At 45.4% G+C, this 26,810-nt stretch overlaps 1 protein-coding gene across 1 annotated transcript; it reads left to right on the top strand.

The window, feature by feature from the left end:
• Positions 1 to 3,816: 3,816 nt before the first annotated feature.
• Ccdc194 (coiled-coil domain containing 194) lies at positions 3,817 to 11,663 on the top strand. Its single transcript, XM_045141152.1, has 4 exons — positions 3,817 to 4,152; positions 9,290 to 9,386; positions 10,238 to 10,370; positions 10,816 to 11,663. The coding sequence occupies exons 1-4, from the start codon at positions 3,817 to 3,819 to the stop codon at positions 10,979 to 10,981; spliced, it is 732 nt and encodes a 243-aa protein (XP_044997087.1). The 3' UTR covers positions 10,982 to 11,663.
• The last annotated feature ends 15,147 nt before the right edge of the window (positions 11,664 to 26,810 follow it).

Genomic DNA, 26,810 nt, shown 5'->3' with positions numbered 1-26,810 from the left:
TGTGACAGCAAAATCTGCTTTCTGGCCAGGCGTGGTGGCGCGCGCCTTTAATCCCAGCAGAGGTAGGTGGATTCCAGGTCAGCTTGAGCTAGAGTGAGGCCCTACCGGAGTGGCGGGGGGGGGGGGGGGGGGCGGGCGGGGGGGGGGATACCTTCTGTATTGCTCCCAATCTCCCAGGGAGGGATCTTTGCAAGGACGAAGTCACTGGGTCCTTTCTTGGGGAGAAAAGTGGCATCTCTGAAGCCACTGCGTCAGCTAGGGTTTCGAAGCTGGCTTTTCCCATGAACAAACCAACTCTCCATTTGACCTCGACCTGACTTCCTTCCTCTTTCTCCCTGCCTGCTTTCCTTCCCCCCATGAAGCTGTGAAGTTGCACATGTGGTTTGGTCTCTCCAGAGTGCCCACACTGTGTTTTGCTGGGGACCAGAAACTCTGCTTCAAATGATAAGTGGGACCCACCAACCTCCACAACACAGTAGGGGAATGGGAAGAGGCAATGTTTTTCTCATTATGTGTTTTCCTCGGTATTTTGGCTTCATCCCCAGAAACCTGGCTCCAATTTTTGTGTCCCATGTAGCAGTTGAGAAGGTTGAAGCTTGGGGCCAGGGAGAGTGTGAGAGAAAAGCAAGAAAGCAGCAGCCTTCCTGCCAGATGAAGGCTAAAGCACTGAGTCAGGCCGGTGTTCAAAGGTATAAGGAGGCAAACAGACTCAATCAGCTGCAGGTCTAGGGAAGCAGATAAGGCATCAAAGTTATTTGCTCAGAATAGGCTCTCCGTTCTTTATTGGACATTCTAATCTTAACTCTTTAGTTCCCTCTGGTTTCCAGGGAAGGACATTAACCCTTCAGAGAGCAGCCAGCCAGGCACTGCCAGCACTCCCCTGTTCTCCCTTTCTTCTTTTCTCTCCCCCTCCTCCTCTTTCTCTCTGAGGCAGGGTCTTATCTAAACTGGCCTCTAACTTGACATGGAACTGAGACTGACCTTGAATCCTCATCCTTCTGCCTCCACCTCCAGGTGCTGGGATGACAGAGGCAGGCACAGCCTCTGATTTATCTAAATGGGGGAGCACACAGTCACACTCCCCTCACATTTATTGACCATCTACTAGGTACAAGCTCCTGTGATTACAACTGAGACACGTGCTTGCAAAGCCTAATGGCCTTAGTTTGATTCCCCAGGACCCACATAAACCAGATGCACAAAGTGGTACATGTGTCTGGAGTTCATCCTGTGTTTTTCTCTTTCCGTGTGTGTGTGTGTGTGTGTGTGTGTGTGTGTGTGTGTGTTTCAAGTAAATAAATAAATTTTAAAAAGACTTTGCTTTTTAGGGGTTTACCTACTCTGATGGGTGTCAGTTTCTGCGCGCCCCCTCCCAAACCGGGATGTAGAAATTGACGTTTCTAAGAGTTTTCCCGCCCCCTCCCTGTAAAGTAAACCGGGCTCCAGTCTGGGAATACCTTCTGTTGTGCTAATTCCTAGGCCAGTCCGTACCTAGATGGGAGGGGACAGCTCCTTCCTCAGAAACTGGGAAACCAAAACAGAGATTAAAGTCCATTTGGAAAGATTTGGGACAGTATGGGTCCAGCATAATTTCCCATCTCCATGTGAAAGACACGCCATACAGTGTTGGGACATCCCATGCAGAGTTCAGATGGCTTATACAGCGTGGGTTTGCCCCGCAATGCAGTGCTAGACCTTCCCTCCCTATTCCCCCAGAAGACCTTAAAACCCTCCACACCTCTTCCTGGGCAATTCAGAGTTTCTCCTCCCCCCATTCTCTTTGCTCTAAATCCCGCCAGTATGCCCCATTGGTGTTAATTAAAAAAACATGGAGGGGGGACAGAGCCAGGTGTGGTGGTGCAGGCCTTTAATCCCAGCATTTGGGAGCCAGAGGTAGGAGGATCACTGTGAGTTTGAGGCCACGCTGAGACTACATAGTGACTTCCAGGTCAGCCTGGGCTAGAGCGAGAGTCTACCTCTGTGGGGGTAGGACCCAAAAAGAAATTGACTCAGCGGTTTTCTAAACTCTGAACCTCACCCATCACCAAGGGAAGGCAGCCTGAAAGGCAAAACATTGACATACAATTTTTAGCAGGTGCCTGGATGTTGGTCAAAAGAGCCTGACTAGGACTGGAGAGACGGGTTAGCGGTTAAGCGCTTGCCTGTGAAGCCTAAGGACCCCAGTTCGATTCCCCAGGACCCACATTAGCCAGATGTACAAGGGAGCGCATACATCTGGAGTTCATTTGCAGTGGCTGGAGGCCCCGGTGTGCACATTCTTTTCCTCCCTCTCTCTCTCTCTCTCTCTGTCTCTCTGCCTCTTTCTCTGTCCAAAATAAGTAAATAATATATATTTAGGGGCTGGAGAGACGGCTTAGCAGTTAAGCACTTGCCTGGGAAGCCCAAGGACCCCGGTTCAAGGCTCGATTCCCTAGTACCCACATAAGCCAGATGCACAAAGAGGTGCATGCATATGGAGTTCGTTTGCAGTGGCTGGAGGCCCTGGTGCACCCATTCTCTATCTGTCTGTCTTGTTCTCTCTCTTTCCTGTCTTCCTGTCACTCTCAAATAAATAAAAATAAGCATATATATATATATATATATATATATATATATATATGCTTTTTAAATATATATATATATGTGTATATATATATATATATATATATATATATATATATATATATTTTTTTTTTTTTTTTTAAATAAAAGAGCCTGGCTAATTGGGGCTGAAGTTAAGGCATTTGCCTGCAAAGCCAAAGGGCCTCGGTTTGATTCCCGAGGACCCATGTAAGCCAGATGCACAGGTGGCAAAGCTTCTGGAGTTCATTTGCAGTGGCTGGAGGCCCTGTTGCGACCATTCTCTCCCTCCCTACCCTCCCTCTCCTCTTTCCCTCTTGCTCTCTCAAATAAGATTTTTTAGAAAGCCTGGCAAATGGGTGGAAGAAGGGACCTTTATGGAACAGGCACGAGTTCAAGAGTAGTACTTAGCTGACCAAAGCAAGATGGTTCTCAGGTACCCGAATGGCCAATGCAAAGGTCCTAGGGTTGGAATACACTTAGCAGAAGAGCACTGGGGAAAGGCAGTGAAGAGGAATTGGCTTCAAAGACAAGATAGGGAGGGCCCTCGCAGGGGAAGGAGAGGAGGAATAGAGAAGAACAGGAGGAGGAAGAGCGAAAGGAGGGAGGGACAGATGGAGGAGGAAGAAAAACAGGTGGAGAAGGAGGAGAGGAGGAATTGAATAAGAGGGAGAGGACATGGAGGACAAGAAGAAAAAGCAAAAAGAGATTTTGCGATGGAAAGGAGGCCAAAAGGCTCTGGATTTCAATCTCATCGTTCTATCGCTCTCTAGCGGCCGAGCAGAGACTGCGTGGGGCGACATCCCTTAGCTTTTACTCATTAGTTTATACACCAGTTATCAGGAAAGTGGGGCAGCCTGAGCCAGGCAGGCCAACTTCGGTTCATTTATTGCCCTCCCAGCCTCAATTTCCCCATCAAAAATGGGGACATCCCCTATCCTCACAGTGCTCCTCTTTATACGCAGTCCTTGGAGCTTTGTACGAATGGCCACCTGACCCCTACCAAGCCCCCATTCCATAAACCGGGAAACTGGAGTGCACAACACTCAGAACTGGAACCCAAGACCCCAGTCCTCCTTTGGGTTCTGCAGAATGGGCCTGGAAGGGGTCCAGCCCCTCCCCAAGTACTCGAAAAGCCACCGCCGGGGCAGGGCGGGACCGTGGGTGTCCCCTGGTGCCCCAAGGTGCCAATTAAATGCTCCTGGCCCGTCTGGGGTCAGAGCTGTGGACAGCAGCATGGCCGAGCCGGGCCCGGAGCCTGGACGCGCGTGGCGGGTCCTCGCCCTGTGCGGGGCCGCGGTGTTTCTGGCCGCTGCGGCGGCCGGCGGGGCCCTGGTGGCTTGGAATCTGGCTGCTTCCACTGCGCGGGGACCCCGCTGCTTCGAGCCGCCGCCAGGGGTAAACGCCACGGCGCCGGCGCCGCTTCCAGACCCGGCGTCCGAGGTCGAAGAACTGTGGCGCCGGCTGGAAGAGGCCACGCTGCGCGAGGAGACCCTGGCCGGGAGGCTGGAGCGCGCGGAGCGAGGCCGGCGGGAACTGGCGGAGACGCTCAGAGTCTGCGAGGGCCGCCAGGTAGGGGCAGGAGGGCTGGGAAGTCTAGCGTATTGGTGGGGGAAGTCTGCACGCCCATCCCTAGGCCTTAGTTTCCCCAACTCATCAACTGGTAGAAGCGACAATAGCGCTCCAATAACTTTCTACCCTCTGATCAGTGAAACCATGCTTGAACCCGCTATTTGCCAGAGAGTTTTTGAAGAAAGCCCAGAGAGTTAAGCCTGTCTGGGGAGGCTGACCTTGGTGTTCACTCATCTTCCCCACTCCAGTTTCTAGTAGCACTATTTTGAGAAAGGGACATTTATGTCACCTGTAATTAGGAGGCTAAAGTTGGCTTTTGGGGGGTGGTACCAGCAGGACCTCCCTTTTCCTGGGCCATCTCCTCGGACTGTTTTTTTTGTTTGTTTTGTTTTGTTTTGTTTTGTTTTGTTTTGTTTTGTTTTGTTTTGTTTTGTTTTGTTTTGTTTTGTTTCCGCGGTAGGGTCTTGCTCTAGCCCTGACAGACCTGGAATTCACTATATAGTCTCAGGCTGGCTTGAACTCACGGCGATCCTCCTACCTCTGCCTCTGGAGTGCTAGAATTAAAGGCGTGCACCACCCTGCTGGCCATTGGATTGTTTCTCAACTTTCCTGAGCCCAAAACCTCAATGAAAAGCCATCTTCAAAAACCAGTCATTGGCCTGGGGTTATAACTCAGCATGCACCAAGTCCTAGACACCCCCCCCCCCGCCCCCCAGCACTACTAAAGGAGAGGGAGGAGAAGGAGAAAAAGAGAGAAGGGGAGGGGAGGAGAGAGGCATGAAACTCAATCACGGCCCAGAGTGGTAGTCCCCACCTGCCATCCCACACTGAGGTGGTTGAGACAGGATCCTGACAGGATCAGGAATTGCAGGTCAGCCTCAACTACATGGCAAGTTCAAAGGCTAACATAGGTAATGAGATCCTGTCTCAAAAACAAGGCAAAACCCAGTCCATTAAATTTATCAATTGACTACAGCACAAATTGTTCGACTGTGGAAAGAACACAAGACTCCACACATGCCAGGCAACGGCTGTACCTTTGAGCAGAGCCATGGCCCCAGCCACTCTCTGGGGATTCCAGGTGGGTGGTAAACCACATCCCTATTCCTACTTTTTCTTTTTTAATATATTTTATTTATCCATTTGAGAGTCAGAGAGAGAGAGAATGGATGTGCCAGGGCCTCTAGCCCCTGCAAACACATTCCAGGAGTATGCAACACCTTGTACCTCTGGCTTACATGGGAACTGGGGAATGGAACCTGGGTCCTTAGGCTTTGCAGGCAATTACCTTAACCACTAAGCAATCTCTTCAGCCCCCTACTTTTGTTTTTAAAAATATATTTACTTATTGTGTGTGTTTGTGTGTACATACACAGGCACTAGGACTTCTTGCCACTGCAAATGAACTCCACACACTTGCACCACTTTTGTGTCTGGCTTTGTTTATGTGGGTGCTGGGGAATTAAATCCAGGCTGCAAGCAAGTGCCTTTAACCGCTGAGACATCTCTGCAGCCCATACTTTAAAAAAAAAGAAAAAAAAGTGAGGCAGGATCTCAGGAAGTTCCCCAAGCTAGACTTGAACTCACTCTGCAAGTGATTGGAACTCATGACCCTCCTGCTTCTGCCTTTCATGTCTTGGGATAACTGGTATGTGCCATCAAGTCTAGCCAGAATCTTAATCTTAAAAGTACATATGGTGTGGGGCTGAAGAGATGGTTCTGCAGTTAAAAGCACTTGCTTAAAAAGTCTGACAGCCTGGGTTTGATTCCCTAGTATCCACATAAAACCAGATGCACAAAGTGTCCCATCCATCTAGAGTTCATTTTCTGGGGCAGAAGGCCCTGGCATGACGATACTCACTCACTATTTTCATCTGCCTTTTTCTCTTTGTCTGCCTCTCTCTGTGTCAAATAAAAATATATTTAAAAAAATACAAATGGGGCTGGGTGTGGTGGCATACACCTTGAATCCCATCACTGAGGAGGCTGAGATAGGAGGTATCACTATGAGTTCGAGGCCACCCTGAGATTACATAGTGGATTTGAAAAATCAAAACAAAACAAACAACCCCCCCCATAAAAAAACCAAATGGGGCTGGAAAGATGGCTTAGTGGTTAAGGTGCTTACCTGCGAACTTGAGGACCCATGTTCAACTCTCCAAATCCCATGTAAACCAGACGCACAAAGGTAAGTTAAGTGCAAGGTTGCACAGCTGCCCACTGGGTGGCGCAAGCATCTGGCGTTTGATTGCAGTGGCTGAGGCCCTGACACACCAGTTTTCTCTCTCTCTCTCAAATAAAAAAATAAAAATAATTTTAAAATAAAAAATACAAATGGAGGAGTGGAGAGATGGCTCAGCAGTTAAAAGCACTTGTTTGTAAAGCCAGATGGCTGAGGTTCAATTCCCCAGTGCCCATGTGGAGCCAGACGCACAAAGTGGTGCATGGATTTGGTTTGCAATGGCAGGAGGCCCTGGTGCACCCATTTTCTCCCTTTCACTGTCTCTCTGATTGCAAATAAGAAGATACAATGGTGGGCTGGGGAAATGATGGCTTGTTGGGTAAAGTGTTTGCCTTGCAAGCATAAGGAGCTGAGTTTTATCCCCAGAACCCATGTAAAAGAGAAGCTCATTCTCTTCTCTTCTCTTCTCTTCTCTTCTCTTCTCTTCTCTTCTCTTCTCTTCTCTTCTCTTCTCTTCTCTTCTCTTTCCTTCACTCTTCTCTCCTCTCCTCACCCCTTCTCTCCTCTCCCCCTCCCTCCCTCCCACTCTCTCTCTCTCTCTCCCTCTGGCTGTGTCTGCCTGTCTCTTTTCTCTCTATCTCTGCTTGCACATACATAAATAAAATAATTAAAAATAAATAAATTGTGCTGGAGGGATGGTTTAGCAGTTAAAGTGCTTGCCTGAAAAGCCAAAGGACCCAGGTTCAGTTCCCCCAGGACCTACGTAAGCCAGATGCACAAAGTGGCACATGCATCTAGAGTTCGTTTGCAGTGGCTAGAGGCCCTGGCACATCCATTCTCTCTCTTCCTCCCTCTAAAATAAATAAATAAAATTAAAAATAAGTAAGTCACTTGGAAAAAAAATAAAAAGGGGAATGTGGTGTTGTACACCAATCATTTCATTGTGAGCAAGGTAATGTCACCTGTAGTCCCAGCATTGGGGAGGGGAGAACATGACCCTCAGTCTTGCTGGCTGGACAGTCTAACCTACTTGATAATCTCCAGATCAGTAAGTGACCCTGTCTCAAAAATTGCTGGAGGATGGGGCTGGAGAGATGGCTTAGTGGTCAAGGCTTTCATCTGCAAAGACAAAGGACTAGGTTGGATTCCCCAGGACCCCATGTAAGCCAGATGCACAAGGTGACACATGCATCTGGAATTCGTTTGCAGTGGCCGGAGGCCCTGGTGTGCTCATTCTTTCTCTGTCTCTGTCTCTCTCTCTCAAATAAATGAATAAAAATAAAAGTATTAAAAAAATAATGGAGGGCTGGAGATATGGCTTAGCTGTTAAGGCACTTGGCTGTGAAGCCTAAGGACCCAGGTTTGATTCCCCAGATACACAGGGTGGTGAATGCATCTAGAGTTCATTTGAAGTGGATAGAGGTCTCTCCATGCCCATTCTCTCTCCCTCTCTCTCTCGCTCGTCAATAAATGAATAAGAATTTTAAAAAATAGTGGGTGCTGTACCCGAGGATGATACCTGTGATTGTCCTTTGGCCTCCACCTGCACACAGGTTAATGTAAACTCATACATACTTGTGCACCCACACACAGATGAGCACACATGCACACATGGACATCACACACAAAGTAAAAGGAAAAATCAAAAATCAAAAAGAGCCAGGCATGGTGGCGCACACTTTTAATCCCAACACTTGGGAGACAGAGGTAGGAGGACCGCTGGGAGTTTGAGGCCACCCTGAGACTACATAGTTAATTCCAGGTCAGCCTGGACCAGAGTGAGACCCTACCTCGAAAAACCAAAAAAAAAAAAAAAAAAATCAAAAAGGGATCTAGGGACATGGCTCAGTGGTTAAGGTGCTTGCCTGTAAAGCCTAGCAACCCAAGTTCAATTCCCTAGTACCCACGTAAAGCCAGATTCACAAAGTGGCATGTGCATCTGGAGTGCATTTGCAGCACCTGGAAGTCCTGGCTTGCCCATTCACTTTTCTCTCTCTCTTTTCTCTCTATCTCTCTCTGCTTGCACATAAATAAAAATAAATTTAAAAATCACTTGAAAAGAAACAAAAAGGGATGGCACATGCCTTTAATCCCAGCACTCAGGATACAGAGGTAGGTGGATCGCTATGAGTTTGAGGCTACCCTGAGACTACATAGTGAATTCCAGGTCAGCCTGGTCTGGAGATCTAGACATCCTACCTTTAAACCCCCCCACCAAAAAAAAAAAAAAAAGTCAAAAAGGGGATGGTGGGCTGGAGAGATGGCTTAGGGGTTAAGGCGCTTGCCTGACAAGCCAAAGGACCAAAGTTCAATTCCCCAGGACCCACGTACGCCAGATGCACAAGGTGGCACATGTGTCTGGAGTTCATTTGCAGTGGCTGGAAACCCTGGAGCAACGATTCTCAATCTCTCTCTCATTCTTTGTGCCTCTTGCTCTCTCTCTTCCTCCCTATCATAAATAAATAAATATAAAAAGAGGCGTGGGGACGTGGTGGTGCACATCTATCATTCCAGCTCTATTATTCCAGCATTAGGAAGGCTGAGGCAGGAAGTTACAGGTTCAAGGTTAGCTTGGGTTCCATAGGAAGACCATATCTCTAAAAACAATTAAATGGGCCCGGCGTAGTGGCACAGCCCTTTTTTTTTTTTTCTCACTCATCACAATGGCTTGGATTTGTTTGAAACCTCAGTCAGTGAATCCTAAATAGAGTTTGGAGGTTCGTTAAGCACAGGTCTGAGCAGTTTCTACCTTAGGAGAGTTTGGGTAGGAGTCTGTGTTGGGGTTAAGTCCCTTCCTCTGTCAGGCAGTTGTCAATAATAGTTTGCACCTATGAGGTCCTACAAGTACTTTCCAAAGAAAGCTTCTGGCCACAGATGCTGAGGCGCTGTTGTCCCACTGTTCCCCACCCCCTAAAAAAGGGTGCAGTCCCTTCCTTAGTGCCCTTCTCTCCTCAGAGCCAGCTTCAAACACAACTAAAGACCCTGAAGATTGAAATGGAAGAGGCCAAAGCTCAAGGGATGAAGATGGGGCTGGAGAATGGGGCCCTGACAGGTAGGTTGAGATGTAAGGAGTGGGCCGACTATAGTTGTGTGTGTTGTGAGGGGGGGAAGGGTGGTCACAAGGTTCCCAATAGTGCCAGTGTACACGTGCAAAACAATCGCGAGAACTCAATAAGGGACACAGCTTTAGAAGCGTGCATAAGTCACAAAATAGCTCAAAAGCAAGAAAACAGTTGGGCATTGGGAAACAGAGGTAGGAGGATCTCCATGAGTTTGATGACAGTTTGAGACTACATAGTGAATTCAAGGTCAGCCTGGGCTGGAGAACGAGACCCTACCCCCCCCCAAAAAAAAGGAAAAGAAAAGAAAATATGAAAGTGCTACACAAAGAACTCACAAAATAATGCACACGTATTAAACATAAATAAAATAATGCAGAAAATGCAAATGAGCCGGGCGTGATGGCACACGCCTTTAATCCCAGCATTCGAGGCAGAGGTAGGAGGATCGCCATGAGTTGTTCGAGGCCACCTGAGACTACACAGTGAATTTCAGGCCACTTTGGACTATAGTGAAACCCTACCTCAAAAGAAAAAAAAAAGCAAAAAGCAAATGACGCATGACAGAAGTGCACATGAATCCCGGGTGTTGGCACACTCTTGCCGTTCAGGGACTCCGGAAGCCCAGGCTGCATAAGTGAGCTCGAGGCAACCTGGGTTACTTGAGACGCTATTGAAAAGGGCGGAGGGCGAGGGAATTACCATGGTTTATTATCTATAATTATGGAAGCTGTAAGTTAAAAAAGTAAGGGGGAGCCCCACACAAAACAGAGTGTGAACTTCCGGGCGGGCTCGAGGGAACCGCGGTTGGGCGGCTGTGGACGACCCGCCCCTGCACCCGCAGACGCCCTGGCGCGCTGGGAGGCGGCGGCTGCCGAGTCTGCGCGGCGGCTGGAGGAGGCGCGGCAGAGCGCTCGCGCCGCAAAAGCCGACGGCGAAGCCTGTGCTGCCCGCGAGGTGGCGCTGCAGGAAAGCATGTGAGTAAGGGGCGGTGCGGCTGGCCAATGGCTGTGCAGCACTTTGTTCTTTAAACCAATCACGCTTGGAAAGTGGGTTGAATAGAGAAGGGTAGGGTCTTTGTTGGTAAGGAGAGGGCGTGGACACATGATTTGGGGCTTTGGGGAGGATGTGTTTAAAAGCTGCGGAGGATGTGGAGAGGTTGGAGGTGATTTGGGGAACCATATAGAGGGCTCCAGGGGAAATGAGCAGAATACGTAGGTGAAGGGGAAATGGAGTATAGAAGTGGGGGTCGGTGGTTTGGGAAAGAGGATCACTGGGGAGGAGTCTCTGGAATGGCAGGAGGGGTAGAAGGAAGGAGGACTCTGGAAGGTGGGGATCCCCGAAGATGGAATGACCAGGAAAGGGGTGAACCGGGGTCTCTGGTTACAGGGGTGCTGACAGCCCCTTTTCCCCTCCCTCCAGTTACACCCTGGAAACCCAGCTTGGCCCCCAGCAGAAAGGATCACACACACGGCCTCGCTCAAGGTCCCGGGCCAGGCCCAGCATCCGCTCCCGCTCCCGCTCTGGACCCACTAAAGGCTGTCGCAGGCCACCACAAAGTGCCCAAAAGTTAGCTGGCTCTCAATAAGAGGGGAACCCCAGGCCAGGAGGACAGGTCTGGCCGGCAACCTCCAAGCTCAGCCTTCATCCCAAGAGGTGCCCCAAATGAAGCTACAGATGGACGACTTGGCTCTCCTGGGCCGTACAGGGCTCATTTTACAGATGGGGGAAACTGAGGTCCGTTTAATCGTGCAGAGAAATAAAGCTGAGCTAGGACTTGATGTCCCCATTAACAACAATGTGGCCTTCATGCCATGGACAAGAGGGCTAGGGGTAATGACATCTCACACTGTAAGGATGATATAAAACTCCCAGGTGGAATTTTACAGAGAACTAGTCACAATACCAATGGATCAAATGAGAAAGTTTACAAATTGTGAAAAGCCATCAAAATAATCAGTCAGGATGAGGATGCAGCCGGGCGTGGTGGCGCAAACCTTTAATCCCAGCACAGAGAGGCAGAGGTAAGGTGATTGCTTCGAGTTCGAGGCCACCCTGAGACTACATAGTGAATTCCAGGTCAGCCTGGGCCAGAGTGAGACCCTACCTTGAAAAAAAAAAACTATGAGGTTGTCAACACTAAGTTATTTTAATAGTGTTCTGGATGAACTGGCCAGAACAATGACAAGAAAATAAATGAGATACAAATAAAAGAGAGATTCAATCATATGAAAGTACTGTTTCTATGGATAAAAAAAAAAAAAAAAATCAGCCGGGCGTGGTGGTGCACGCCTTTAATCCCAGCACTCGGGAGGCAGAGGTAGGAGGATTGCTGTGAGTTCGAGGCCACCCTGAGACTCCATAGTGAATTCCAGGTCAGCCTGGGCTAGAGTGAGACCCTACCTAGAAAACAAAAACAAAACAAAACAAAAAAATCATAAAATGAAGTTATGAAATTTGCAGAAAAATGGATGGACCTGGAAAGGATTATACTAAGTGAGGTAACCCAGGCTCAGAAAGCCAAGCGCCACATGTTCTCTCTCATATGCTACAGATAATTGGGTTTCTGCGTAAGAATGAAAATACTTAGTAGCAGAGGCCAGTAAGTTAAAAAGGAGACATAAAGGGAAGAGAAAGAAAGGGAGGAGGGTACTTAATAGGTTGATATTGTATATATGTAAGTACAATGATTATGATGGGGCGGTAATATGATGGAGAATGGAATTTAAAAGGGGAAAGTGGGGGGCGGGGAGGGAATTACCATGGGATTTTTTTTATAATCATGGAAAATGCTAATAAAATTTTTTTAAAAATCATAGAAATATCAATTTCTTTTTCTCCTCTCCTCCTCCTCTTCCTCCTCCTTCTTCTTTCTCTCTTTCTCTCTCTGAAACAGGATCTCATGTAGCCCAAGCTGGTCTTGAACTTGCTATGTACAGTACTGGGATTATATCATCAATGGTTTTTTCTTTATTTATTTTTTTATTTTTATTTTTGCTTATTTTTACTTATTTGACAGCGAACAGAGAGAGAGAGAAAGAGGCATATAGAGAGAGAGAATGGGCGCGCCAAGGCCTCCAGCCACTGCAAACCGAACTCTAGACGTGTGCGCCCCCTTATGCATCTGGCCAACGTGGGTCCTGGAAAATCGAGCCTCAAACTGGGGTTCTCAGGCTTCACAGGCAAGCACTTAACTGCTAAGCCATCTCTTCAGCCCAATTTTTTGTTTTTTTTTTTTGTTTTTTTTTTTTTTTTTGAAGTAGGATCTCACTCTAGTCCATGCTGACCTGGAATTCCCTACATAGTCCCAGGGTAGCCTTGAATTTATGACGATCCTCCTACCTCTGCCTCCCAAGTGCTGAGATTAAAGGTGTGTGCCAACACGCCCGGCTTGATGTAGTTTTAAAAATATTTTATTTTTACTTATTTATTAGAGAGACAAAACGAGGCAGAGGAAGACAGAGAAAGAATGGGCATGGCAGGGTCTCCAGCCACTGCAAACAAACTTCAGATGTATGTGCCACCTTGTTCATCTGGCTTACATGGGTCCTGGGGAATCAAACTGAGGTCCTTTGGCTTTTCAGGCAAGCACCTTAACCACTAAGCCATTCCTTTAGGCCCCTGATGTATTTTTTAATGTGTTGGTAGATACTTCCTATGAGTGGAATCATGCAATGGTTATGGGATGAAAGGTTTTTGGATATTTCACTAGGGGAAATATCTTTGCTTTTTCATTTCTTTTCTCCCCCTCCCCCTTTTTTGAGGTAGGGTCTCACTTCAGCCCAGGCTAACCTGGAACTCTGTAGCCCCAGACGGGCCTCGAAATCCTGGTGATCCTCCCACTTCAGCCTCCTGAGTACTGGGATTAAAGTCGTGTACCGCTGCACCTGGTTCAGGTGAAATGTTTTCAAAGTCCATTCCAGCTGTACCGTGTGTATGTTGGAATTTCATTTTTTTGTTTGTTTGTTTTGTTTTGCTTTTTGAGGTAGGGTTTCACTCTAGCCCAGGCTGACCTGGAATTCACTATGGAGTCTCAGGGTGGCCTCGAACTCACGGTGATCCTCCTATCTCTGCTTCCCGAGTGCTGGGATTAAAGGCATGAGACACCACGCCCAGCTGGCATTTCATTCTTTTTGAGAGTTGTATAACATCCCATCTACATGTATAACACATTTTGGAGGGGTTGTTATATTTTTTGTTTTTACTTTGAGACAGAATCTTCCTATGTTGCCAAAACTGGCCTCAAGTTTTGGGTTCAAGTGATTCTCCTGCTGAAGCCTTCCAAAAAGCTGGGACCACAGGTATTCACCATCATGCCCAGCTGTGGGGTTTCACTTTCTACCCACTAGTTTTTGTGAAGATTAAAAGAAAATAAATTATCCAGGCATGGTGATGCATGTCTTTAATCCCAGTACTTGGAAGGCAGAGGTAGGAGTATCACTGTGAATTCAAGGCCACCCTGACACTACAGAGTAAATTCCAGGTTAGCCTGAGCTAGAGTGAGACCCTACCTTTAGAAAAATGAAAGAAAGAAAGAAGATAAGAAATTCACATATAATACTAATACCCACACACAGAAGGTGAGACAGGAGGATTGCGAGTCCCAGCCCAATACAGACTACTTAACAAGACCTTTACTCAAAAACAAGAGTGCTGGGTATGGTGGAATATGCCTTTAACCCCAGCACTTGGAGGGTAGAGACAGAAGGATCACTGTGAAGTCAAGGCCATCCTGAGACTACATAGTGAATTCCAGGTCAGCCTGGGCCAGAGTGAAACCCAACCTCAAAAAACAAAAACAAGGGGCTTGGGAAATGGCTTAGTGGTTGAGGTGCTTGCCTGAAGAGCCAAAGGACAAAGGTTCAGTTCCCCAGGACCCACATAATCCAGGTGCCCATGGTAGCACATGTGACTGGAGTTAGTTTGCAGCAGCTGTGGGCCCTGGCACACCCATTCTCTCTCCGAATGTCCCTCTCTCTCTCTCTGTGTCAAATATATTGTTGCAGTCCGGTTCGCATTGCTGGTAGAAATCACCCAACCAAGAGTAGCTTCTGGGAAAAAGAGGTTTATTTTGCCTTACAGGCTCGAGGGGAAGCTTCATGATGGCAGGGGAAAACGATGACATGAGCAGAGGGTGGACATCACCCCCTGGCCAACATAAGATGGACCATAGCAACAGGAGAGTGTGCCAAACACTGGCATGGGGAAACTGGCTATAAAGCCCATAAGCCCGCCCCCAACAATACACTCCCTCCAGGAGGCGTTAATTCCCAAATCTCCATCAGCTGGGAACCTAGCATTCAGAACACCTAAGTTTATGGGGGACACCTGAATCAAACCACCACATATATTTTAAAAATATTAAAAAGGAAAAGTACATAACCAACTGGTTACAAATAAACCACACTGGCACTGCTATAGAAAAAATAACCCACCCATTTCTGGGAATAGCTCCTTGGCAAAATCATGAGATAGGGCAATTGTCCAAAACCTCACACAGTTAAATTGTCACATACCTTTCACACAACCTCTAGGAAATTTTTCCATTCATAGTTATATATGCAGAAAATGATGTCACACCATCAATTTGGTGCAATGCAGAATCCTGGGTTGGAATTTGAAGCACTAAAACTTGGTGAAAACCAGACGTGGTGGCACATACCTGTCATCTCAGCACAGGACAGTTAGAACAGGAAGATCAGGAATTCTGGGTCATTTTTAGTTACATAGTGAGTTTAAGACCAGCCTTGGTTACACAGACCCTGTTTCAAAGAAAAAAACAAGCAAAAACTTAGTGGTAAAACTTGGGGAATTAGATAAAGTCTTTAGACTTGGGTTAATAGTTAAGAACTAGGGTTGATTTGTTTGTTTTGACAAATATGGTAGTTAGCAATGGAGAAGATGGATGAGTGCTGGTCAAGGACTCTATATTATCACAGCAAATTTTCTGTCAATCTAAAACTATCCCAAAATAGAAAGTTTACTTTTTAAAAGAAAGAAAAAGGAGCTGGAGAGATTGCTTAGTGGTTAAAGAACTTGCCTACAAAGCCAAAGGACCTTGGTTCGATTCCTTAGGACCCACGTAAACCAGATGCACAAGGTGGCACATACACCTGGAGTTTGTTTGCTATGGCTGGAAGCCCTGGCACGCCCATTCTCTCTCTGTCTCTCTCACTCTGCTTCTTTCCCTCTCAAATAAATAAATAAAAAGAAAAAAAAAGAGGACTATGTTTTCTTTAAAAAAAAAAAAAAGGAAGAAAAAAAGTATGTGGAAAGGGATAAGCACATTTATTACCACATCTTAGTAATTACAAAAATATGGGAACAGGGGCTGGAGTGATGGCTCAGTGGTTAAAGGCACTTGCTTGCAAGCCATGATGGCCCAGGTTCGATTCCCCAGTACCTATGTAAAGCCAGGTGTACAAAGTGGTGCATGTATCTGGAATTTGTGGCCAGAGGCCCTGACATGCCCATACTCTCTCTGTCTGCCTCTTTTTCCCTGTCTCTTTTTGTCATAAATAAATAAATAATCTGTCATAAATAAAATGTTTAAAAATATGGAAACAATTTTGATGTCTATCACTTGGGGACTGTTTATTTCTATATTTACTTATTTATTTATTTATTTCCAAGGAGAAAGACAGAGAAAATGGGTATGCCAGGGCCTCTAGACACTGTAAATGGATTATAGATGCATGCGCCACTTTGTGCATCTGGCTTTACATGGGCACTAGGGAGTCGGACCTGGGCCCCTAGGCTTTGCAGCAAGCACCTTAACCACTGAGCAATCTCTCTAGCCCAGAAGACGCTTTTATTCAGATACTTCTGAAGGCAAATTTAGCCACATTTGTGGCCTTTAGGGAGAGAGTCAGGTGTCTGGTGGTTAGTGGGACACACACTGTCATATTTCTCTGTATATTTCTTTGTAAAGTGGGCACTTTTAAAATCATGTGCATGTAGTGTTTGTTTTTTTGCTTATCTCTGTGTGTTTGTGCATGCATATAAGTGTAATGTGGTGTGTTTAATGTAGTGTGTGTGATGTGATGTGATGTGATGTGATTGATATGATGTGATGTGATGTGTGGTATAGGCCTTATGGTCTCTCATATACTCATCTGCAAAGGTGGTAACTCCCCTATGGTAACCAGAGTGGGACATCTGGTGTCCTGCTCCATCATTCTACTGCCTGGTCTTGTTTTGAGCCAGAGTCTCCGTTTACGGCTCTGAAAATTCTCAAGTCTCTGCTGCCCTTGGATCCTGGGCTACAGGCTCCCATGGCCACACCCAGCCATTTTAAGTGGGTTCTGGAGATTTAAACTCTGGCAGTCTAGGCCCCTGACGTACTCAAACAGGAATCAGACTGAACTGCTGAATTATCTCTTTAGCCCATGCACTGATTTTTAGAATTAAAAATTAAATTTTGAGCTGGGTGTGGTGGTACTTGCCTTTAATCCCAGCACTTGGGAGGCAGAGGTAGGAGGATCACTGTGAGTTCAAGGCTATCCTGAGACTACATAGTGAATTCCATGTCAGCCCGAGATAGAGTGAAACCTTATCTCAAAACAACAATAAGTAAATAAATAAATTTTGTTTAAAAAATGCCTTAAACCGGGCGTGGTGATGCACGCCTTTAATCCCAGCACTCAGGAGGCAGAGGTAGGAGGATTTCCGTGAGTTCGAGACCACCCTGAGACTCCATAGTGAATTCCAGGTCAGCCTGGGCTGGAGTAAGACCCTACCTCGAAAAATAAAAAAAAATTAAAAAATGCCTTAGAGGGGCTGAAGAGATGGCTCAATGGTAAAAGCCACTTGCTTTGCAAAATTTGACAGCCTGGATTCAAATCCCCAGTAAAGCCAGATGCACAAGGTGGCACATGCATCTGGAGTTCTTATGCAGTGGCAGTAGACCTGATGCACCAGTTCTCACTCGTGCTCTCTCTGCTTGCACATAAATGTATAAATACATATTTTTTAAAGAAGTCTTAGAGACTGTTGTGGGGTGGGGAGTGAGTGCTCTGTGTCACCCCCTTGCATACAGTTCTGCTCATGAAGGACTCAGGAACCAGGTAGACACTATGACAGGCTTCAGAGTCCTCAGTAGGCCTAAGTTTCTGTTTCCCGGCAAGGTCTAAGTTTTTATTTTCTGGTAAGGGTGGGTTTAACAGTTACTGGAAACTGATTATGCCATACATTCTGGTACTCAGAGATAAGTTCAGTTCCCCTAGCCCCAGCCTGCCAACTTTCCCCCCCAAAATCCTAATTCAATCAGAAGAGTACAAGTGCAGTTACTGTTTAAATCAACCAATCATGTACCCATCCCCCACTTCTATGTTCAGATCCCTATAAAAACCCTGCCCTCCCACTACTCGGGGCTCTTGTATTGATCCACTGCATTGGTGAAGTCAAGAGACCAAGCTTAAGCCCGAAATAAAGCTCCTTGACCTTGCATACCTGTTTGGTTCTCCTTGGTGGTCACTGGGGGTGCCGAAAACTGGCATAATATCTGGGAGCTCATCCTGGATATCCTCAGAGACCCCTGAGGACCACCAACACGTGGAGCTCAGGTCGCCAGCTGGTAAGTGTGCTTCTGTGTTGTGCTTTTGTGTTTTGTCTTTCCTGAAAACCTGTCCTTCATTCTTCCGCTCATTAGAAAATTGTGGCTGGGTGGACGCATCCCCAGGAGGCCATTTTGTTTGGACAGTGGGTCCTGGGTGCCCCAGGCCTGCCCAGAGGGGATTCCATTCCCCTATTTGTAGAGACAACTTAAGAGGCCATGGTCTCAGTTTCGGTTTTGTAGTCGCTGGCCAGCTGAAATTTTTTGCTGTCTCTTTTCCTTTTCTTTGTTGGAATTACTATCTGTGTAATTGGACAGATGGGACAGATGCAGACTACCCCACTTTCATTAATGATGGACCACTGCCTGGACCCCAAGAGCCCATTGGGTGTTGGCAAAATCCCTCTATCTATTTCTCTCTGACACTCAAAAACCAGTAACACATCAACCTCTTAAAAGCCTTTAGGACAGGTTGCCGGCCTCTTAAACTTGTGGACAAGCTCACCCTGGATCTTTGGGGAATCCCCCGTGCGCTAATCAGCCCTTGGGAATGTTGCCCTTTGGTCTTGGTGTTTCTAATCTTTCTCTGTCATGGCTAACATTGACACACACACACACACACACACACACACACATCAGATTCATGGAATAAGAGCTCTTTTGAAAGTTAAGGGAATTAGCTCTCCCATAGGGAGGCTGGCTCCTTTTGGGAAGAAGTCCTCCAGGATTTCTGGGCATCCATGTGGACCCACATAGCTTATCTGTATAGTAAGTGAAAAGTTCAGGAAGGAAATGTCCCCTCACTCCCTTTAAGTAGTAAAACTACAAGCCAGCTTTGCAAGCACTCCAAAGCAGCTAGGGTCAGAGTCAGGTGGCAGACAGACAATGGCGCCTCTGCCCGTGCAGGTGCCATGTCTCCACCTGCTGTCCCAGTGGCCCCCAAGCAGGCCCATTCCTTCTTCAGAGGCCTCCCAGTGGGCCGCCTTCTTCAGAAGCCTCCTGGCAGTCCTGGAGCCCCCACCCCCACCCCCCTTCTCCTTCAGGTAGTCAGAATCCTTGGCCTCCCGGCAGTCTTCTTGGCCATTACCTCCGCGTGTACTAGACTGTGTACTAGACCAGACCCCTGGGGAGTGCCGGGAGTAAGGCAGGGCTGATCTAAGGTGTATACAAGCCCCGCCCAGCTGCAACAGCGCGCCAAAAAGCGGCAAGAAAGAAAAAAAAAAGTCAACTATGTTACATGATATCATAAATATAATTTCAGAATTTATGTTCTAGGTCAACTTCAACTTTCTTAGAGGATTATAATTTGTCAGGTATTTTTAAAAAAATTGTAATGTTCTTAATGCACTTAAAGGGAGGAGGCACCTGACCTGACTTCTAGGCCAGCCTGCCTCAAGATAGCAACAATATTTGCCTTAGTTTAGTGTCTTATTGGTACTAATGACATAAAATTGCCTTTAGACTACTCACTTGTTAGTGAGTAATAGGATTAATTAATTTGGTGTAGTTTTCATAATAGCCTTATAGGAAAGTTGTTTGTTAATGGGACGAAATGAATTGATTGAAGGAACTGGGAAGGAAGTTTTCAATATTGGAACATAGAATGCTTGTTAAAAATGCTTTGTGAGTGGTACTTAGATGAGAATGTTAAAGTATGTGGATAAAGATGTGCGTATGTAGGAAAGAATTTTCAGGCTAAACCTAAATGCCATGCCTAAAGTTAGAGGTTTTTCAACTGTTTGCAAACTCCTAAGGAACAAAAAAACTAGTTTTCAGACTAAAATATGTTGGGATAGCTTGCTTAAGCTTTATCAAATCTAAGTCATGGGTAAAATATAAAATTGTTTTATGTTAACAAAAATTTCTATGGTACATAAAATCAATAGCTATCAAGTTTAAGCCAAAATCATTGGTTGTCAAATAATGTTTTTTCTTTCAAAAAGATTTATCAAGGGTTATGTTAGAATTCAGCTAGCTGTTTTGGTTAAAAAACAAAACAAAACAAAACAAAAAAACACCAGATTCTGCTCTATTGTATGTAAGTCCAGTGCTTATAACAAAATGAACTCTTAAGACATATTCCCTACTTTAGGGTACAGCCTCTTACTCAAACAGTGGTCCTCATCTGAGAGGAAAAAAAAATTCAAGCTCTTTGGTTCTGTTTCCAATGTTCTCTGGGTAATTTGTATCCATACAAGTATCTCAACTAATCAAAGATGTTTTCAAACACAGGTGCTAAGACTTCATACTGTCTTACTTGTCCTTTTCTGACAATTTCTAGGTTAAATTAGTTAGTCTGTAAATCAGTTGGTACTGTTTTCAAGACTGGTAACAGGTTCTGCCTATATTTATAAATGTTAAGATATTTAAAATGTGAGATGTGCCTACTTTCTATACCTCACATATAAGGCTTATGCTGCCATAGTACAACAAAAATTTTAAAGATAGGACAAAATTATTTTAGAAGCCCTTGTGCCATTCTTTAAATCTATTTCAGTCATCAAATGTGCTCTATATGTACATACATCCAGGCTGGTGTAACTTCCTTTCTAAGTGTGTTAATTACCTACACAGAAGCCAAAGCCAATTGGAATCATCAGAGCAAGAGTTGCCAATATTTTGGCCTGTGCTCCCAGGTCATGAGGCCACTAGAGATGAAGGGACACTTCTATACTGGCCCCCTGGTAAGTCACCTGTCTTCCTGAGCAGGGAGGATATGGAGACCCAAACAAAATTGGTGTACAGTCTGAAACATGAGAGTCACAATTGAGGAGCAATCAGTCCTCCTGACTTCCCAAAGAAGGGAAAACTACTTGGCCAGCATGGCCCTGACTCATCCTAACAGACAAAAGACACCAGTAAGCTATGGGGCTACTGGTGGGTCCCTAAAGTCTCTTTGGAGAGCCATTAGTGACCTCCAAAACTAATCCTTAATTAAATTTGGCTATCTGCATGATCTTAAACACACAGAGAAATGTATAACCAAAGATAAAAAATACCTTAAATGTATGAATGGCCTATTAAGTAACACAAGAGCTTTCCAAGAGGGGAAACAAACATTAAGACTTCTTTTCCCCATAGTTTTAATTCTATAATAAATAAAAACAAATATAGATGTTCAAAGGATTATTTTCAAATCTAAAATATGTAAATAATTTGGGAGACTGGGTGTTTGTTCGTGAGACACTGGAACCCCACTGGAAGGGACCCTACATCATCAGCCTGACCACACCTACCACTGTGAAGGTGGAAAAAATTGCCACTTGGATTCATCACACCCACATCCAACCAGAAGATCCACTAGCTGAACCTGAAGACTATCAGCCACAATGGAAAATTGACTGGGAACGCAGCACCCCACTCAGCTTCAACTCAAACGCTCCTGATCCTGCCTGTGTTCCTAACTGTATGTATTGTGGCAGCTACTCCCCACCAAGTTTATAATCTGACCTGGATAATATCGAACACTGCCATGGGGGAAATTGCTTACTCCAAATCACATCTTGCCCCACAGGGAACCTGGTTTCCTGATTTGATCTTCAACCTCCATCAACTAATGGGTGACTCATGGGACTCTATGGCAAATCAGGAAATTTCTTATTTCTATGTATGCCCCAGGCACTTAGAAAAATCAAGAATCAAAGGAGGTTGTGGGGGAACCTGAAGCCGTCTACTGTGCTGGCTGGCAATATGAGTCTACTGGTTATTGGAACCCACCTACTAAGGGAGACCTTATCGCCATGACACCGAACCAGACCAGGGACCAAAATGGACCATGTCACTCCCCCCCCCCAAAAAAAAAGTAAATGAGACCTGTAATTTTGTTTCTCTCAAGTTTACAGAAAAAGGGAGACAGGTGTCCTGGGATAACGGAAAGACCTGGGAAATAAGACTATGTTACTGGGTATGATCCTGGTGCCTTATTTACTGACCGGTTGGTGACAACATTTCCCAATGCAGGCCTGGCAGGGGCAGGAACAGGCATTTCAGTAGCACTCACCCTTCAAGGAAAACATTACAATGAGTTGAGAGAAAGTATAGACTTAGATGTTCAGAGGCTGGAAATGTCCATTACTCACTTAGAGAAAAATATAGATTCCTTAGCTGATAGATGAGGGTTGGACTTATTATTCCTCCAGCAAGGGGGACTATGTGTGGCCTTAAGGGAAGAATGTTGTTTTTATATCAACCATTCAGGTATAATTAGAGACTCAAAGGTGAAGGTACGAGAGAATTTGGAAAAACGAAAGAAAGAAAGAGAAGCTAATAGAGGATGGTTTCAGTCATGGTTCAGTCATTCCCCATAGTCAACAACTCTGCTGTCTACTTTAGCAGGGCCATTACGTTTATTTTTGTTGTTAATCACAATAGGACCTTGCATGATTAATAGATTAGTTGCTTTTGTTGGGGAACACATTAATATAGTACAGCTTATGGTTTTAAGATCACAGTATATACCATTAGACTCCACTCACTAACTCAATCAGGATCAAGATTGATCCAAGAGTTCTTTGTACCTCATGGTACAAAGAAAGGGGGGAATGAAGGACTCAGGAACCAGATAGATGCCATGACAGGCTTCAGAGTCCTCAGTAGGCCTAAGTTTCTGTTTCCTGGTAAGGTCTAAGTTTTTATTTTCTGGTAAGGGTGGGTTTAACAGTTACTGGAAACTGATTATGCCATACATTTCTGTAGTCATAGATAAGTTCAGTTCCCCTAGCCCCAGCCTGCCAACTTTGCCCACCAAAATCCTAAGTCAATCAGAAGAGTACAAGTGCAGTTACTTTTTAAATCAACCAATCGTGTATCCATCCCTTCTTCTATGTTCAAATCCCTATGAAAACCCTACCCACCTGCTACTCGGGGCTCTTGTACAGATCCACTGCATTGGTGAAGTAAAGAGACCGAGATTAAGCCCAAAATAAAGCTTCTTACCCTTGCATATGTGTTTGGTTCTCCTTGGTGGTCACGGGGGGTGCCGAGACTGAGCATAACACTCATTATCCTTCTACCCATCAGGGAGTTGGGCGTACCTGATTAAGCCCTTCACCTAACGGGGGCTGCTTGGAACATGAATCCGAGGTTGTGACTAAAGGGGAGAGGTGAGATCTGGAGGTGCAGTTAGAAAAGAAAGATTGGAAGGATGGGAAGAGGGGAAGCCAAAAGTAGGCTGGTTTGGGAGCAGGGCCTGGTGGCACACACATTGTCATCCCAGCTACTCAAGATGCTAAAGCAGGAAGATTGTGAACTCAAGGCTAACCTGAGAAATTCAGTAAGACATTGTCTTAAAAAGTTAAAAAAAGAAACCCAGAACTCTGGAGGTAGAGGTGGGAGATTGCTGTGAGTTCAAGGCCAGCCTGGGGCTAGAGTGAGATCCTACCTCAAAAACCAGAGGGAGAGAAAGAGAGAGATGTTGGAGATGTCACTCGGGTAGGGAGGACATCTCTAGCATGTATAAAGCCCTAGATTTAAACAACAAAATGAAAAAATGAAAGAAAGAAGGAAGTGTTAGGTCAGGACAAAATGGAATCATAGCAGGAGGGCTACCGAGACATAAGGAAGTGGGTCATCCACATTCCTTAAGAAACCACCCAGCCATTATCCCTTCCTTGCCTAACAATGCCCCAGGTCTAGGTTTCCTGCCCCCTTATCTCTCAGGACTCCTGATTGCTGTTCTGGTGTCACACCCTTAGATCTCCCCTAAAGAAACCTTTTCTTTACTTTCCCCCTTCTTCACCTTCCCCCACCTGAAAAGCTCTATATAGTCCACTGTCTGTGATCCCAAGTTGACTGCCTCACTCTTGAGAGTCAGTCCTGGCAGCTCGTGTTTTTCCCGAACAAAAACTTCCATCTTTGCCTCAGAGTGGTCTTCGTGGTCTTGGTCACTCCCAAACCTTACATCTGGTCCCCTGGACTTGGATAGGAAGGCTTCTGGTTGTCCTCTTAGGTGGCCAGACCTCCTTTCCCCTGATCAGACCTCTGAGCTGCCATTTGACCCTCTGAAGGCCTCAGATTATCTTTGTGTGATACAGGTTCTCACACCCACCAGGATTCATCCTCACTGTTCTTCCCTTCTCCATCTCCTCCTTCCTTCTTGGTTAGTGTCCCCTCAGGTTGGCCTGCTCTCAGTTTTCACCCCTCCTCATGGAACCCATGCCAGCATGCCAGGCTACACCCCTCAGATGCTTTTAAGCCCCAACCAAGAAGCAATCTTGACACCACGGGTCTATTGCTCTCTGGTCTACTGTACCCTAAGGGGCGCTTTTTGGATCGGTTACCATCTCAAGACACTCCCTCTCCCTCCTTCCTCTGTCCCTCCCTCTTCTCCCTCCTGAGCTCTCATCTTTCACTTCCAGCCACTTTCATCTTCCACAGCCAGTGGCTTTCACCATCAGGAGCACAGTCGCCCTCCTTGCCCACTAACAGGCTTAAAAGCTGACAGTTGCAACCTGTACAGCCTCTGCCCACATGGGAGGTCCCATTCACCCTAACTGGCCAGGGAGTCATTTTGGTATTCTGTGTAAACGCAACTTAAGCTCTGGTTTATTGTTTTCTCACCTTTGTTTTGCTCTTTCCCTGTCTCCTTAAGAACTTAAAGCCTCTATGACTCTTGGATGACATCTTATCTTTCTCTGCAACACTGCTTGGCCACATCCATAAGCTGGACAATGGGTCCAAATGGCCTGAGAATGATACTTTTTATTTCAAAATTCTCACTAATTAAAAAAAACACCTATGGTGGGCTGGAGAGATGGCTTAGCAGTTAAGCGCTTGCCTGTGAAGCCTAAGGACCCCGGTTCGAGGCTCGGTTCCCCAGGTCCCACGTTAGCCAGATGCACAAGGGGGCGCACGCATCTGGAGTTCGTTTGCAGAGGCTGGAAGCCCTGGCGCGCCCATTCTCTCTCTCTCCCTCTATCTGTCTTTCTCTCAGTGTCTGTCTCTCTCAAATAAATAAATAAAAAATTTAAAAAAAAAACCACCTATGGGCCGGAGAGATGGCTTAGCGGTTAAGCGCTTGCCTGTGAAGCCTAAGGACCCCGGTTCGAGGCTCGGTTCCCCAGGTCCCACGTTAGCCAGATGCACAAGGGGGCGCACGCGTCTGGAGTTCGTTTGCAGAGGCTGGAAGCCCTGGAGTGCCCATTCTCTCTCTCTCCCCCTATCTGTCTTTCTCTCTGTGTCTGTCGCTCTCAAATAAATAAAATTTAAAAAAAAAATAAAAAAAAACACCTATGCCACTGCACAGGCAAATGGTCTGAAATACCCTATTTTTCACATTGCATGCACAGCCTTCTCTCTGCTCTACCTGTTTTTTTCATCAGGTCCTTCCAGCCACCGTGCCCCAAGAGCTCCTCCGGCTCCTCCAGCTCCCTCAGCCTCTCCTGACACCCTGCCTGGTGACAAGGTTTGATTTTAGTCTCCAGAGTTGTAAGTAGAATATAAATTTGAAATGGAAATGCATAACTTCTGAATGAGTAAATGAATACGTGAAGGGGAAATGGTTATCTAGAGTCTATATGAAAAGTGCACTTAAAATGAATGTGTGTGTATGAGTATGTATGTGGCTCACAGCCCTAAAGCTGCACAATGATTTCTGTTCTGAGCAGTGCCATTTCATTGTGGGGATGTTTTCCACCAAACCCACTGTACTAGATGGCGTAGCCAATTTTTACTGTTGACTGTTCCCCAGAAGGAACTCCAAGAGTAATCAAGATCATAGAAAAAAAAATACAAGATTCTCCTACTCTTAAAGAGTTGTAAAATGACAGGATCAAAAGAAAAAAAAAAAAAAAAAAGAGGCTCTTTCTTAGCTTCCCTGCCTTGCAGAGCCAGGGAGCTGCAAGCACAGGGAATCTCAGGATCCTTGCCCCCAGCATGATAATGAATGCATGTCAAGTCACTATGGGGACTTAATCAGAAATTTGTAACTGTTTTACGTTTACTTTATCTTCCTATGCTTCTATAGAACTACTAATAAACAACAGCCTCAAAATTTATGCTTCATTTTTAAGTACTCCATACTGAATTTGTAAAAAAAAAAAAAAATTTCCAATAATGTTTAAATCTGCTTTCATATTTTTAAAAATGTGTTTAGGGAAAGTTATAAGAAACAAAGACCAAAATCATCTATATGTTTATTTTGGGTAAATAGCATAAGTCAAATTTGATCTACTCCTTTAAAAAAGTTATTTCAAAAGGCCTTTTGTCTAGGGAGGCAGAGGTAGGAGGATCACCATGAGTTCAAGGCCACCCTGACACTACATAGTTAATTCCAGGTCACCCTGGACCAGAGTGAAACTATACCTCGAAAAACAAACAAACAAAAAAACAAAATAAAGCTTTTTGAGGGGGAAAAATGGTCATGTTATGACCAAAAACTATTAATGCATCAAAAAATGGCCTCCAGTGAGAACGAGTTAGAGGAAATGCCTGAAAAAGATTTCAAAAGAATGATTATAAATATGTTCAAAGAAGTCAAAGAAGAAATCAAAGGAATCAAAGAAGACACAGGACACCAATTTAATGAAATAAAGAGGTCAATACAAGGCATAAATAAGGAAATAGAAATAATAAAGAAAACCAGTCAGAATTACTAGCAATGAAGAACACAGATAATGAAATAAAAAACTCTATAGAAAATCTCACCAGTAGGATGGATGAAGGAGAGGACAGAATATCTAAGCTAGAAGACCAGGTGGCAGATCTAATACAGTCCAACAAAGAGAAAGACAAACTAATAGAAAAGTATGAATGAGAATTTCAAGATATTCAGGACACTGAAAAGATCAAACATAAGAATTGAGGGTATAGTAGAAGGAGAAGAATTTCACTCCAAAGGCACAGAAGACATCTTCAACAAAATCAT

Source organism: Jaculus jaculus, chromosome 1 (genome assembly GCF_020740685.1).
Source record: "Jaculus jaculus isolate mJacJac1 chromosome 1, mJacJac1.mat.Y.cur, whole genome shotgun sequence".
Lineage (NCBI taxonomy): Eukaryota > Metazoa > Chordata > Mammalia > Rodentia > Dipodidae > Jaculus > Jaculus jaculus.
The sequence above is the reverse complement of the archived record's forward strand: the minus strand, read 5'-3'. Positions and strand labels throughout refer to the sequence as shown.

Coding starts and splice junctions, on each gene's coding strand:
- Ccdc194 (XM_045141152.1), top strand. CDS start 3,817: ATGGCCGAGCCGGGCCCGGAGCCTGGACGCGCGTGGCGGGTCCTCGCC. Junction 4,153..9,289: donor GAGTCTGCGAGGGCCGCCAG/GTAGGGGCAGGA, acceptor TTCTCTCCTCAG/AGCCAGCTTCAAACACAACT. Junction 10,371..10,815: donor GTGGCGCTGCAGGAAAGCAT/GTGAGTAAGGGG, acceptor CCCTCCCTCCAG/TTACACCCTGGAAACCCAGC.